This window comes from Neopelma chrysocephalum, unplaced genomic scaffold (assembly GCF_003984885.1).
Source record: "Neopelma chrysocephalum unplaced genomic scaffold, ASM398488v2 Primary Assembly neopelma1_135, whole genome shotgun sequence".
Classification (NCBI taxonomy): domain Eukaryota; kingdom Metazoa; phylum Chordata; class Aves; order Passeriformes; family Pipridae; genus Neopelma; species Neopelma chrysocephalum.
The window spans coordinates 1674831-1688493 of NW_020897797.1; the positions used below are offsets into that span (position 1 = coordinate 1674831).

The window sequence follows — 13663 nt, forward strand, 5'->3', positions numbered from 1 at the left end:
TCTTACTGGGGAATCACCTTCCACTTACAGCTCCCAGATACTGGGGTGGGAAAAGCAACCACTTATCCAGCCTGGTCCTGGTCTTTATCACTCATCCTGCTGAAAAGTGTGATGGAGGGGGCACAAGGGATGCCCCAGGAAGGCACAAGGCAGTGGTTAGTCTGATGCTCTCCTGCCTCTGCAAGGCTTTCTGGTCTGGAATAGTGAGATTCCCAACCAAACCCGCCTTGGCAATCCTTAGTACTTAGTAATAATCCTTAATTTTCCAGGCTGCCCAAGTCCTGACAGCCTGGCTTCCCCCCTCTGCTCACATCTTGTGGTTGTCACTGCATCGGATGTGGTCAGAAGCTGGGACTGGCTCAGCTGCTCTCAGGACCCAGGGTTTGTTGGGTAAAACCAAACCTGAGGAGGCTGTGCCCCAGCTGTTCATGGGATTTCCTCAGTGGAAAATTTTTTCACCATGGTTTTAGGTGGGTACATCCATCGTAAAAATTCATGGAGGGAGGAGTTCAGTGATCTAAATGCAATTAACGTCACTGAGGCACCTTTGTAGCTGACCTGGGAACAGGGGGGTCACTTGGAGTGCGCAGGCACAGGTACTGCTCCTAACCCTGCAGGGATGTGTCACCAGTGGTGGCTTTTAGGGAAGGATCTTTTCCTTATGTTTTCCTTCAGGGTAGGAGCCTCCCATCACATTGGTGCTTTCCCAGAGCCTCAAGGAGGTAAATACAAAGAAGGATCCTGAGTAGGAGCAAGCAAGGTGTCTGGGTAACCCATGTCTGCCCTTGTCCCTCCTTTTTGGGGCTGGAGCCACTCTGGTGGCTCATCCTGGGGAGGCATGAGGGGGACTGTGACCTCACAGGTCGAGTGCGATGAATTTGGAAATGCATAATAAAACCTTGGCATGTTGGTGAGGTCAGGGAAACATCATTTTTGGAGGACAGGACTGAATCAGCAAGCGGGGGGGGAGGTAAAAGAAGCATTTAAAAAGCCTTAGAATAGCTTCTGCCTGAAATGACATGTTGGATGAGGCTCCTTGCTGAATTAACAAGGCTCAGTGCTTGGGTAAATGAATAAACAAATCCCAGAATTATCCCCAGGTTTTGTGTGGCCATCTCCTCCATGGGTGTCTCAAAGGCTGGTGCCCCTCCAGCTGTGAGTGTCCTCAGCTGGTTCCTCCACAGGGGAAAGATGCTCAGGAAGCATGGAGCAATGCTCAGGGCTCCGGAGGGACCAGGCTGATTGACCCACGATGTGGCAGGAGAGGGTTGTTTTTTCTTAATGTGTTTTTGCCACAACTCTGACCATGTTTGTCCTGGTTTTGTTCCCCACAGAGCGCAGCTGCTGCCCCAAGTCCTGTGCTTGGAAACATTCCCCCGAACGACGGGATGCCTGGGGGCCCCATCCCGCCCGGTTTCTTCCAGGTAGGCTGCCGCTCCTCCTGGTGCTCGGCTCCACACCGCGCACGTGTTCGCTTACGCTCTGGGTGTCAGTGCTGTCATGCCTGTGTTTTTTTTCCAAGGGGATGCTGGGGAAGCAGCATGTCTGCATAGCTGACCTGTCTAGGAAGAACTTGTGTTCCTGCTGTCCTTCCAGTTTGCTTTCTATCTTTTGTGGCCTTAAAGCAAATTTCTTTCTTGCTCGAAGAGGTTACTGTGTATTTACAACCAGTAAATACTTCAGAGCTTTTTTCCCAAAGCTGCTTGGTTTGTGTTTGGGGTGGGATTGTATTTGTTCTTCAGTCTTAACAGACGTGCGTAATTGAAAACATTCTGGATTTTGATTCCTGAAACTTTTTCCCCCTCCTCTGGTTAACCACTTGATTTTTTCCAAATGCAATCACTGAAAGCATTAACAAACCCTGGCTGTGGCTGCAAGTGGGATCAGGCTCCAGCCAAATCCCAAAATGCCGTGGAGGTACCTTGTAAGCAAATACCCAGCAAAGTCCCCTCGATCCCTCCTTATCCCATGCCGAGCACTGACAGAGGAGGGGGTAATGTATGTTTGGAGCGATGCTGACTGAAAGGATATCAACAAACACACAGAAAAGGAATTCTCAAAACTTGAACCTTGGAGGTTTTCTCTGGGGTCTCTCTGCACGGTGTGAGCTGCACCAGTTTGCAGTGACACAAACTTTCAGTGCTTTACAATCTTCCTTCTTGAGGACAAAACACTTGTTCGTGTAAAAAAAGGGGATAAGAGTTGAAAGGAATATTTGTTTTGGCAAGCTGGGGTTTTTATAATGTGGGCTTGTGATTTCTATATGGGAGAACTTCTCGGGCAGTAGACAGGCAGGCTCGATAAGGAGCTTGTGATTTATTGTGGCGATATCTGAGCCCAATATTGGTGATTGCACTCATGTGGAAAGGGGGAAGGAGGGCCCTGTCTTTTTTTTTTTTTTTTTGAGAGAGAGAGAGAGAGAGAGAGAGAGAGATCCTATTTCCTGAACATGCTTCTGACAAAGTAAGAATATCCGATATTGATCGGGAACCCTAAAACAGGCGAATCTTGTAGCAGCGCTCGGCGGCGCAGGGTGAAGCCAACAGCGGAGATGGTATCTCGCAGGTCATAGCTGCTGCCAGCAATCCGAGTGCCAAGCTGCTGCTTCCAACAAATGTGTCTCCAAACGTCCTGATCTCGCCCCGCGGTGAAGCTGACTGTCCTTTGGGGCTTCTGCTTCACACAGAGATGCGAGGGCTGCAAAACTGGCATGAAGTTAGGGCAAGGCATCAACAGTATGGGTTGGATTTCCCAGAGCGGGAAAGGTGAGGAAGAGGAGTCACATCTCTCCAGACTTGCTGCTCATGCTCCCGTCTTGACTCTTCCCGTTGACAGCCTCCAAGCTGTCCCCCCACTTTTCTTTCTGCCCTCCCGTAGCACTTTTGCACTGAGGATCTGATTCAGAAGCAAACAACCTGTCCTAGCTCCCTGCCTCCCATGCAGCTGGCCCAGGAGCCACTGGGGAGGCGAGACTCAAAAGCAGGGGTGGATCCTGAAAACTCAGGAAATGTAATAACACTGGTACAGGTGTCGTGTGGGGGATGCTGCCCATCCCCAGCACTGCCGGAGGGAAGAGAGGACGGGTGCTGGTGCATATGGCTCACATGTGACATCTCAAGAGCCTGCCTTTCCTGAAAGCCCTCCAACATCTGGTTTCTCCTCCCAGCCCCGGGGATGGAAGGGAGAAGAAAAATCCCACCTTTTAACACAGTCTGAACATCGCCTCCATGAAAGCCTGATTTATTGCGGGTGCTGGAGCTCATTCCAGCTTCAGGAGATGCTGGAGAGCAGCGCTTGCAGACATGGGCTGGAGGCTCGATGGCAAGCAGGTCACAGCTTGAGGGTAATTTCCTATCTGGAGATTATAGTGCTGAAATTCAGAGGGCAAAAACAAAAAGGTCACAGAAGATGCAAAGGACATGGGCAGATAGTTTTTGAGGGGGTTTGGAGGGCCTGATCCTTTCCTGGCATGGTGGGATGTGACACGGGGAGCTGAGAAGGGAGTCTCCAGCAAAGCTCAGGTTGTAGAAATCCTCAGGTTGCACTAGCCACCCTGGGAATACATGAACTCCCCCAGCCTTGCACATTTGGAGGTCTTTGGCAAAGAGAAAAAATTATATGTACTGTTCCTGGGACTTAACAGCCTAAAAACCCATGGGAGTGAGCTTGGAGGAGAAGCAAGGAAGGGGAGAAGCAAGGAGGACTCCAGGCTGCAGTGCCCATCCACAGCCACTGTCTTGCAGTGAGAGTCCCTTCCCCATGCTGGGGCTCAGCAGTGACCATCAGTCCAGGGGCCAAGGGAAGTGCAGCCTCCAGAGTCTCCCAAAACCTTCCTGAAATGATGGAAAAGGAGAGGCCCATGGCACTCTTGGGTTACTGGGGCATTTTTTGGTGCCAGCCAGCAGCACAGCATCGGGCTGCACTCAGGACAAAAGGTGGCTGAGTTGATGACCAGCGTGGGTAGATGCTTTTATTACAATCTCTCTCTTTGTCCCGTTGAGATGAGCAAACAAACCCTCTGCTCATCCTCCTAAAGGTCATCAGAGGTGTTCCTGCTTTGTTTTGAAAGCTGGATTGATGCCGGGGTGCAGATCCCTCAAAGGAGGGGCAGGGGGGTGCCAGGGAAATGTAGGAAGAAAAATTAAAAATTGAAATCTGTTAATACCACACCTTTATAACACTTAATAAATGGAGGGGGCCCAGTCAGCAGCCCCCCCCAGCCATGCCTGCTCTCCCCAGCGCAGTCCCCGCGCCGCCCCGTACCCTGCGTGCTGATGAAATGGAAAGTTGACCATAAATCAATGTCGGCGGCTGCGTTAGCTATGCATCAGCGGCTCGGCGCCGAGATGCACCAAAACAAAGCACCGGCTGCTCCGTGTTCCCACACTGCCCCCTAATGCAGATAGACCTCGGGAGCTGGGGAGGACGGGGGGCTACAGAGCCCAGGGGGCTCCCCCCTACATCTACTCCCTGCCTCTCCTCCCTGTGTCCTGGAGCATGTCTCTTTGGGTGAAGTCACCCATGGAGGTGAGGATGGTGAAGCCAGGGACAATAGGAAGAGATCCATGTTGTCCTGCTCCCTCCTTGGATGTGCCACCATTTTCTCCCTGCCCAGCTGTCCTGTCCCACCCTCAGTGGGATTTCCCACTGCTCCATGGATGCTGCTGGCGATGGTCAGCCAGCTCCGTCGAGGCGGCACGAGAGCCACAAAACCAGGCTACCCTTCCCAAAATTGTGGGGCAGAAGTCAGTATCAGCCTACACCAGTCAGGGTTTGAAGGAAGGTGACTTACAAGCTGGAGGAAAGGAAAAGCAAGCATCAGAGAAAGTTTTTTTTCTGGAAGTTTAGTAGGATGCCCGAGGCTTTTGTACCAAGCGTCTGGAGCATATGGTGGGATTTGCAGTCAACTTTCTCTCGGGTGCTCCAGCCAGATGGAGGTGACTGTTCTTGGCTCCGGCTGACACGGGTTTGTTTCCTGAAGAGCTTGTGTTAAACATATTCCTTAAAACCAGGCTTCTGCAGTTGGGAGCCCCAGCTGCAGGCGAGGCAGAGCTCCTGCCCACGGCTGCCTTTCGCTGTCTGCGGGGGAACTTGGCCCGCCTTGCCTTGCTTTGCCTTGCCTTACTTTGCCTTGTCTAGCCTTGCCTTGCCTTGCCTTGCCTTGCCTTGCCTTGCCTTGATTTGCCTTGCCTTGCCTTGCTTTGCCTCGCCTTGCCTTGCCTTGCCTTGCCCTCTCTCAGGAAGGTCCTCACCCAGCACCATGTGCTGGAAGGCGACCATGGTCTTCTTCTTTGGAGGCACCTGGAGCATCTCTCCTAAAGGCTCCTTCAGAGATACCTTATTTTTTTCTTGACAACTTGCAAAACATCTCTCTCCTTCAGTAGAAATAAAGCTCCTCTCCAATAAACCCAGGCATGGCTTTAATTAATATCCATCTAATTTATTTTAGTTTTTTCTAACATCAAAACTGGCAGGCAGGGGCAAGTATTTTAAACACAAGATGCCTCCCTGTTGCTAACTTGAAACCATCTCATGGCAGTGATGCTATGCCTTCTCATACCATCCTGCCTTGTTCTGCCACCCCCAGAGGTGCTTGAAAATGTTTCTAAATAGCAAAACTCCCCCATTAGCTGAAAGTATGTAGCCCATAAAACATGATCCATTTGTGGTGAATTACACTGGAAACATAAATTGACACACGCAGAGCTATGATCGCTCATGCCATTTTCCATCTTTAATATTTTACAAGAAGTTTGAGGAGTTGAGCTCATGAAAGACAGAGTGGAAATAATCTGATCGCCTGGAAACTCCCTGTAGGAAGCAGCTGCAGCAGCGAACTTCAGCCGTCCGAAGGGCCAGGTTGGGATTCTGAAGTCCCTGGAGTATAAAGGGGAGAAAAAAAATGCAGCAAAGGGGAGGTTGAGGCACCAACAGCTGTTGGAAACAGTTTCCTCTAATGCCATTTTAGCTGTTTGGGGTTGGTTGTTGGGGTTTTTTTTGAGGCGGCTACAGGAAGGTGAAGAATAACCCCAGTGCAAGTTGTCCAGTTTAAAGGGGGAAAAAAGGGAAAACTTGAGAGATTATGGGGTTTCTCTGGTTCGAAAGAGTGCTGGTTTAGAGATGAGAGTGAGGTAACTGCAGAGCAGGTCCTGCTCACCCAGCATGGCATGTCAGATGGAGCTGTGCCGCAGGGATGCAGCTCTGGGGCATCTGGGATGTGGAGGAAGCAGGACAGTGTGAGTTCAGCCTCCTCTTTTAACGGCAGTAGTTAATAACTGCTAAATACACATTTTTTAAGAAAAAAGGGTTGTTCTGTTGGTTGGAGCCCACATGTCGTCTCTGCTAAACACTTGTCTCAACTGCCATGATCCATCGGGATCATCTGCTGCTTCCTCTGCAGCGAGGCAATCCCGTGCAAAAGAGCGACCGATCCAGCAGGCGTTCCGGGCTGAACATGGGTCCCAGCCCTGAAACATCTGCAAGTATTTATGGAGATAACACTATCCAGAGGGTCTGCATTTCTGACGGAGCAGAGCAGCCGTGCCGAGGGGGCCGCAGCAATTGCAGCCTGGAGCAAGCGCTTGGGATGCTGCTGCTTGTTGCTGTTTGGAAAAAGCGAGAAAAAGAAGGAAAAAGGAAAAAAGCTGCTTTCAGCTCCTCCCTGCATGTCAAAATGTTTGCACAATCTGGGTGTCTGCAGCCACCTTATCCAGAAGTCTCCACTGGGAATGGTACCACATGGGATAATGCAAGGGCGAGGATGCTGCGGCGCTGAGCCTGGAGCATCCCAGGGAGCAGCCTTGGCGTTGGGGCAGGACCGCGCTCCAGAGGATGCGTTCAGCAGCACAAACAACTGATGCTCTCCGGATCCAATTGCCACAGGGGATTTTTCTCTGGTGGAAACACTGCCATGTCTCATAGATGCTTTTTCTCCAATAACCAGATACTGTTTGTGCTGAAGCTCAAAATGCAGACCCAAAGCACCACCTCTGGGCCCAGTCAGGGTGTGCGTTGGTGGCCGTGTACCCCACACATGTGATACCTGTTCACCCCACACCCTCACACACTGGGAGGTTCGAGAGGGAGGACATCAGAGATTTAATAACTTGAGGATGGGGTATGGGTGCCTGTGCAGTCAGTACTTGGACAGCAATGACCCCCTCCTTGAAGGGAAGGCAGGCATCGTGGCGTTGACTCTTGCATTGATGTGGCTCAAGGATTGACTGGTCTTTGCCAACCCTGGTTTTTACCTTCTACGTGGTTTCATCACTCATTCACCTTCTGATCTTCCTACCCCAAATCCTGCAGCTGAGGTGTGTAGGAAGGCCTTTGGAGGTGGCCAGAGCTCATTGGGGGATGTTGTCCTCCACCTACAGGTGGTGGGAGGTGGCTGCTACCCCTGCTACACTTTGCATTTAGCCACCTGTGAAGCAAAACTGAGTCAACTTTCATGCCTGGAGAGGACTTCTGCTAAAGGAGGTTGATGCCACAGTTAGACCACAGAGGTTTGTCTTCTCTCTGCGGGACATGGATGGAGAAGGCAGGAAGAAGGTTGTCCTGAAGTGCTGTGACCTCATCCAGATGAGGTTGGCCAGACACTAAGGGCAGGGGCTGGTTCCTTTTGGCTCCTGGAGAATAAATGGTGGTGTAAGTGGTGGGATTTCAGAGTCTGGAGCAGAGAGGCTGGCAGGAGGCTGTTGGTTTAAATCCGCTTGGCTCCATCTCGCTGCCGAACCATTCAAATAAAAAATTAAAAAAAAAAAAAAAAAGAAGAAGAAAAAAACCCACCCTCTTACTTTATTTACATTGCACTCAAGTTTCCGCTGTACAAAAGATTTGCAGGTGCAAATATGTCCTGCCTTCATTAACTTCCCCTCCCTTTTTAATTTATGTGATTTCAATTTTCCTTCCCTGTACTGTTAATTAGGGGACCCTCTAATCAGTACCATTATCACAGTGGTATTCATGTTTAGGAAAGCTGCTAAACAAATGCTTGCAAAATTGCTAAATGGCTAATTAATGTCTGTTAATTAAGAAAATTGCTCATGGTAACAAACCATGCCATTGCTGGCAGCAGCTAGAAGGCGAACACTTGTTGAAATTAGTAACGAGGCAGGTAGAGAACATCTGCTCCGGCGCCAGTCCTGGAGCCTGCCGTCGCTTCCCATCACCTACTGACAGAGCTCCTTTGCTTTCTCTACCAATTACACCTCCTTTGACTCAAAAAATACTATTTTTTTTTCTTTCCTTACATTAACACGCACCAGTCTATTCTTGCACTGAGCTCACGGTTTTTCCAAGCAAATTTTCATTTCATGCTTTTAAGAGAAATTTAAAAAAAAATTAAAGTGGGCGTTCAAGCCCAAAATGTCAGCGGCTGCTGCAATGCAGCCTTAAACCTGCACCAACTAATCTCTCCTTTTTTCCCCTAGACATCCTTTCTTTGCTGGCAAGCCATTTTACTCGCATCCTTAGGGAATCCACCTCGAGGAAGGATGTTGCATCCCTTCAGTGTGGCGGTGCAGCCCCGGTTGTGCCGGCCAAACGCTGCCCAAGCATGAGCTGGGACATGCTCCTTGCCCTCTGCGCTTGCTCCAGCACCTCCAGTGAACCACGGTCAAAACATAAACCCAGAGGTGTTTCCAACCTTTGGAATGAGAGAGGAAAAAATTTTTTTTTTTTTTTTTGGTTTGGGGGTGTTTTTTGTACTTCCCCCAACCTCTCTGGTCCTCTCCTGCATATTTTTTTTCCTCGTTGCACGCCCCTGCGAAGTGTTTCCCTGTGTGTTTATCATTGCAGACTTGGTTGAACCACTGGACCATTTACCCTCAATGTGGCCACTGTATTTTGACAGATGTTCTGATTTTGAATATATATATTTTTTTGCATATCTCATTATTCATTGTTCAGCTACAAATGAATAGAAACTCAATTAAAAAGAGGGAAAAAAAAAAATTAAAACCGGGAGAACTGACTCCCCAACTAAACAGGTCCACCTGTGAATCCTTTTTTTAGCTCTTTCTGCGCTTTCATGTGCTAATCTATAACCTCCTTCTACTGTCTGACCTCACAGGGACCGCCTGGGTCACAGCCCTCGCCACACGCACAGCCTCCACCCCACAATCCTAACAGCATGATGGGACCCCACAGTCAGGTAAAGACACTAGCGATGGGTAGGGCTGTGAACCGGGACGTGCGCTCGATTTACTTCTTTTTTTCCCCTCTCTAAGCATGCTGGGCAGCGGTACCCGCTCCCCGGGGAGCATCCCCCCGGGCACCCCAGCTCCGAAGCAAAATGTTGGTTTTTTCCCTTTTTTTTTTCTTTTTTTTTTCTTTTTTTTTCTTTTTTTTTTTTTTTTGGATATGCAGTTGTCAATGGACTGAGAAGTCAATCATGGGTATCAGACTCTTTTACCTTCCCAAGGTAGCCTGAAAAATTTAGCTTGATGTGGGTTTTTAATCTTCTGTTAGTAGCAGCAGTTGTACAAAAAGTAACATTAAGCCTTTCTTCTTTTTTTTTTTTTTTTCAGTACTTAGCACCGGGGTTTTTTGTGTGTGCGTGTCTGTATGTGCTTATTTGCCACTTTTTTTAATATATCTCTATATATTTAAACTTGAACAATGTCTAACACTCAGGGTTTCCCATGCACTAATTTTAACAGCCTCACCCAGTATTGCCGATGTCAAATGCTCTCAAACAATAAATCTACAGAGAAAATGTTTAAGAAAACGGACTCCAGACACCTTTCTTTTTTTTTTTCTTTTGAAACTTAACTTTTTTAAAAAGGATGTCTCCAGAAAAAAAAATCAGAAATACCAAAAACAGTGTGTGCAGGCTAACCAGCGTGCGTGGGGAGCGTGCTACCTCCCCACAGCTCAGCCCTGACCCCCTTTTGTGTCCCCGCAGCCGTTCATGTCACCGCGCTACGCCGGAGGTCCCCGGCCCCCCATCAGGATGGGCAACCAGGTACTGCGCTCCCGGGATTCCACATTTCCTAGAGATTGCTGTTATTTGGGGAGGGAGACAGTGGCCAGGTGTTCTGGAGATGCTCCTTGGGTTTGGGTGGCAAGCATCACCTCCCTTGGGTATCCTCTGTTTCCTCGGTGCTGGACCATCTAGTGTCACTTAACTGTTATATTTTAATGTTGTTTTGAGGTTCAGGCATATCCAGGGTGGAAACAACGGTGGAGAATGTGCCACTTTCTATCTGTGATGTTTCCAGCAGGGTTGTGCCATGCCATGTGCTTGCTGCCCGGCTGGATTTTCCCTGCAATCGCAGAAAATTAAAGTGATGGAGATAATCCTGCTGCTGGGCTAACCGAGCGCTTAGATCAGCGGCGGGGTCAAGCGGGGCAGGTCAATGCTGAATTTTTTGGGCTGGGTTTATCCTCTTATCCCGGCTTAAATGAGGGCAGTTTGTTTCTGGCCTTACGGATGGAGGCTTCCACCCCACGCCCTGCCTGGGTGCGTGCCTGGCTTGGGTTGAGGAATTCATGTCCTTCCCAACGATGCCATGCAGATCCATAGAGTAATGACCAAGCCAGAGGTTATTTGTCACTAAAGGGAAATTCAAAGAAACCTGCAATTGCCTTGAGCAGCAGAGGTGACTGTGCAAAAATTGGGAGCTTATTTTTTGGCTATCAGTGCTATTTTTGTATAGGTGTAATTAGCAGAAAGAGCAGGATAGTCAGGAAATAGGATGTAGCAGCTTGCTCTGTGTTTGTGCTTGCTGGATTTGAGACTTGAATAGCTGGAACTTGCTAAATGATGGTAAGACAGCTTGAGATGTGGCTGAGAAAAATGCAGTGGGGGCTGAGCCTCCCTCCCAGGGCACTGGTGGCTGTTTTAGTGAGGTATTAATTGACTGCACCTCATCATGGGTCAGTTTTAACAGGACCCCATCCTGCTGTGGTGTAGGGCTCATCCCAAGCTCTGCTGGATGCACAGTGAGCTGGGCAGGCAGGAGAGGCAGGGGACTAGTCTGGGGAGACTGCTCCCACAGAAGGATCAAGCATCCAGGAGTGGGTGAAGTTAATTAGAAGGATTTCATTTTTTTCCCCAAACACCACATATAAAGCACATGTTTGTACCTACGCAGAGCTTGGCAAGGTTGTGGTCACATCCTGAGGGACAAGAGGAATAAATAGGCAGGCAGGAAGGTCAGGCAGCAGAAGTGTAAATATCCACCTCTACAACCCGTCTAGTTTATCTTCCTCCTGCTGCCAGCTTCCAGGCTGCAAAAAAACTTGAGATTGGGCAGATTCTGCCTCGGTGCAGCCAAGTGAACCCGATGCTCATGCTGTGCTCCAGCAGTGGGATCCTCGGTGTCGGCATCCAAAGAAAAGGCAGCACTGTAGCAGAACTGTTTACAGTTTGCTTCCCCTAGGCAGATGATATCTGCGTTTTTCTTCCCCTTTATCTGTTCAGAGCAGCCTTTGAACTTTAAATAGCAGTGTTGCCCAAGCAGAGCATGGGTTTGGGGAGGGGGAGCATCTGCCTTCCCCTCTGCCTGTGTGGGGAAGGGTCCCAATGCTGCTCTGCTGCATGTGGAGCATCTCCCCTCCACAGCCCATGGAATCACTGTGACCTGTTTGGCCCTGTTGCTGTGTAGTACCAGGTTGCCATCCTACTGGTCACCTTTCCCTGCTGGATTTCACACCTCTGCCCTGCTCAGCCTCAGACCTTCCCCCACTGCCCTAAAATATGACAGCCTGACATTGCGTGGCCTGCGGGGAGGAGAAAACTCTGGCACCTTGTTTGGGTTTTAGAGGGTGTTTGTGAAAGGATGAGGGAGGCAAACATCTGGAGGCTGTAAAAGTGGGGTGTAGGATGCAGCGGGATGCAGGATTTACTCTTTTTTTAATCTTCCTGCCTTGTTTTCACAGCCTCCAGGTGCCGTTCCCGGTACACAGCCATTGCTGCCCAATTCAATGGATCCCACGCGACAGCAAGGTAAATCCAGCAGAGGAGGGGTGAACATTAACGTTTCTCCTCAGCTGTCAGTTTGGGACCTAAAGTGACAGCAGTGCTGTGTAACACCCCTACTTTTGCTCCCAACAGGGCACCCCAACATGGGCGGCCCCATGCAAAGGATGAATCCTCCACGAGGGATGGGCCCCATGGGTCCCGGTCCGCAGGTAAGCCCAGCTCCAGAGAGCATCATACAAACACTGCACACCATTGGAACAACCTCCTGGGGCTCGGAGGGCTGGGAGTTACCCCCCCACGCCCTGTCCCCACATTAGTGTTAATGCATTTTACATTAGTCTTGCATCTGGAAATCCCTCCTTTTAACATGAGTGAGGTCTTCAGAGCTCATTAAGGGTATTGCAGCCTCCCTCCTGCCCTTCTGTCAGAGGGGATGGCACTTAGCTCTGCGCCGGAGCGGCCTTTGAGTGCATTACACTGCCTGCCTGGGAAATAGTTACGACCCTAACAGCAGGAAAGGGAAAGGAGGCTTGCATTTAAAATAAATAAATAAAAAGAAATGGCAAAGATCCCTTTAGCAAGGGAATAAGGCTTTCCCCTGTGAGGTTCCCCTCCACCTGCCCCTCCTGCTGCCTGCTTGAGCTCTTTATTTCAGGAAAGGGGAGTAAACCCTTGAAATTAAGCAGATCTGGGTTAATATATGCTGTCATTCTGTTGATTCGCTTTACGGAGTGGCTTATTGTTGACTCACTCCTGTTTGTTCCTTCTACAAGACTTCAAAACCAGATTACCATATTTTGGTTGGAGGTTTATCCTCTCTGCATCGTCGCCTACGTGGAGTTTGTAGCGCGAGGATCAGAGTCTGTCAAGAGGCGGGCGGGTGCGCTGGAGTTTTGTTTTGTTTTTCCCCCAGAGACTGTTGAGATAAGTGAATGTTGTGTAAAGAGAAGAGTTGTGTCATCTCTTTAACACCAACCTGATGCTGCTGCTCAGGGATGCTCGGCCGCCTCCACGGACACCCAGATTCATCCTAGGGCAGGGGATAAAAAACCTGCACGAGCTTTGTTTCATGGACAAGCCCTCCAATAGCACTGCTGCTGCGCTTAAAATCCTCCTTTCCTGGAGGATTGCACCCAAAAAAACCCCCGGCATTCGCCAGCGTGGCCTGCGCCAAGGCGAGCGGCGGCGGCTTGCCCGGGGGAGGTTGCTCGCTTCCCACTTCCAAAGCTCGCCGAGAAACTTGGAAGCGGCGAGGGCACTGTGAGCGCCGCGTGGGATGGCGGCAGCTCCGGGAGCCTGCAGGAGTTGTGAAATGTTCAGAGCTTTATTTTTGACTCCATCATTCCCTGTGTACGTACATTAGGGAGAGATTTTTTTAAGAGGCAGCCTTTCCCTGGAGAAGCGCTGGGCTTCCCAATCTGGCACCCGCAGGCACTGCCTCCCCCCAGACATCCAGGAATCGACGCCTGCACAGGCAGCCACCAAAAATACCATCCCTAGCCCAGCAGCCCCTCACACCTTGCATGCTCAAGGCTTCTTTTTCTTTAAGCTTTGCATCAGGACATTCCTAAATACTCCCCAAATTATTCCAGAGGGCTGCAGAGCATCCAGCCAGGACATCCCGGCGTCCTGACAGCAGCTCCTTATTACACACCAGTGATGAATCATCCCTTTCAGCTGGTTGCTGCTGCCTTTTTCCCTTTAATAGTCCCAGTTGTATCTCTGCAGAAGCCA

The 13663-nt window shown here is 49.8% G+C and overlaps 1 protein-coding gene across 3 annotated transcripts in view; it reads left to right on the forward strand.

Annotated features, from left to right (window-relative positions):
* The window catches only part of SSBP3 (single stranded DNA binding protein 3), a 55169-nt gene that overhangs the window by 35780 nt on the left and 5726 nt on the right, over nt 1–13663 (forward strand). The window contains exons 5-9 of one of the 3 annotated variants that reach the window (XM_027698970.1): nt 1335–1424; nt 9074–9154; nt 9908–9967; nt 11887–11953; nt 12062–12138. In XM_027698970.1, the coding sequence (XP_027554771.1) occupies nt 1335–1424; nt 9074–9154; nt 9908–9967; nt 11887–11953; nt 12062–12138 (375 nt within the window). The remainder of the gene's footprint in view (nt 1–1334; nt 1425–9073; nt 9155–9907; nt 9968–11886; nt 11954–12061; nt 12139–13663) is intronic. The other 2 variants (XM_027698971.1, XM_027698972.1) reach the window with 2 other exon arrangements.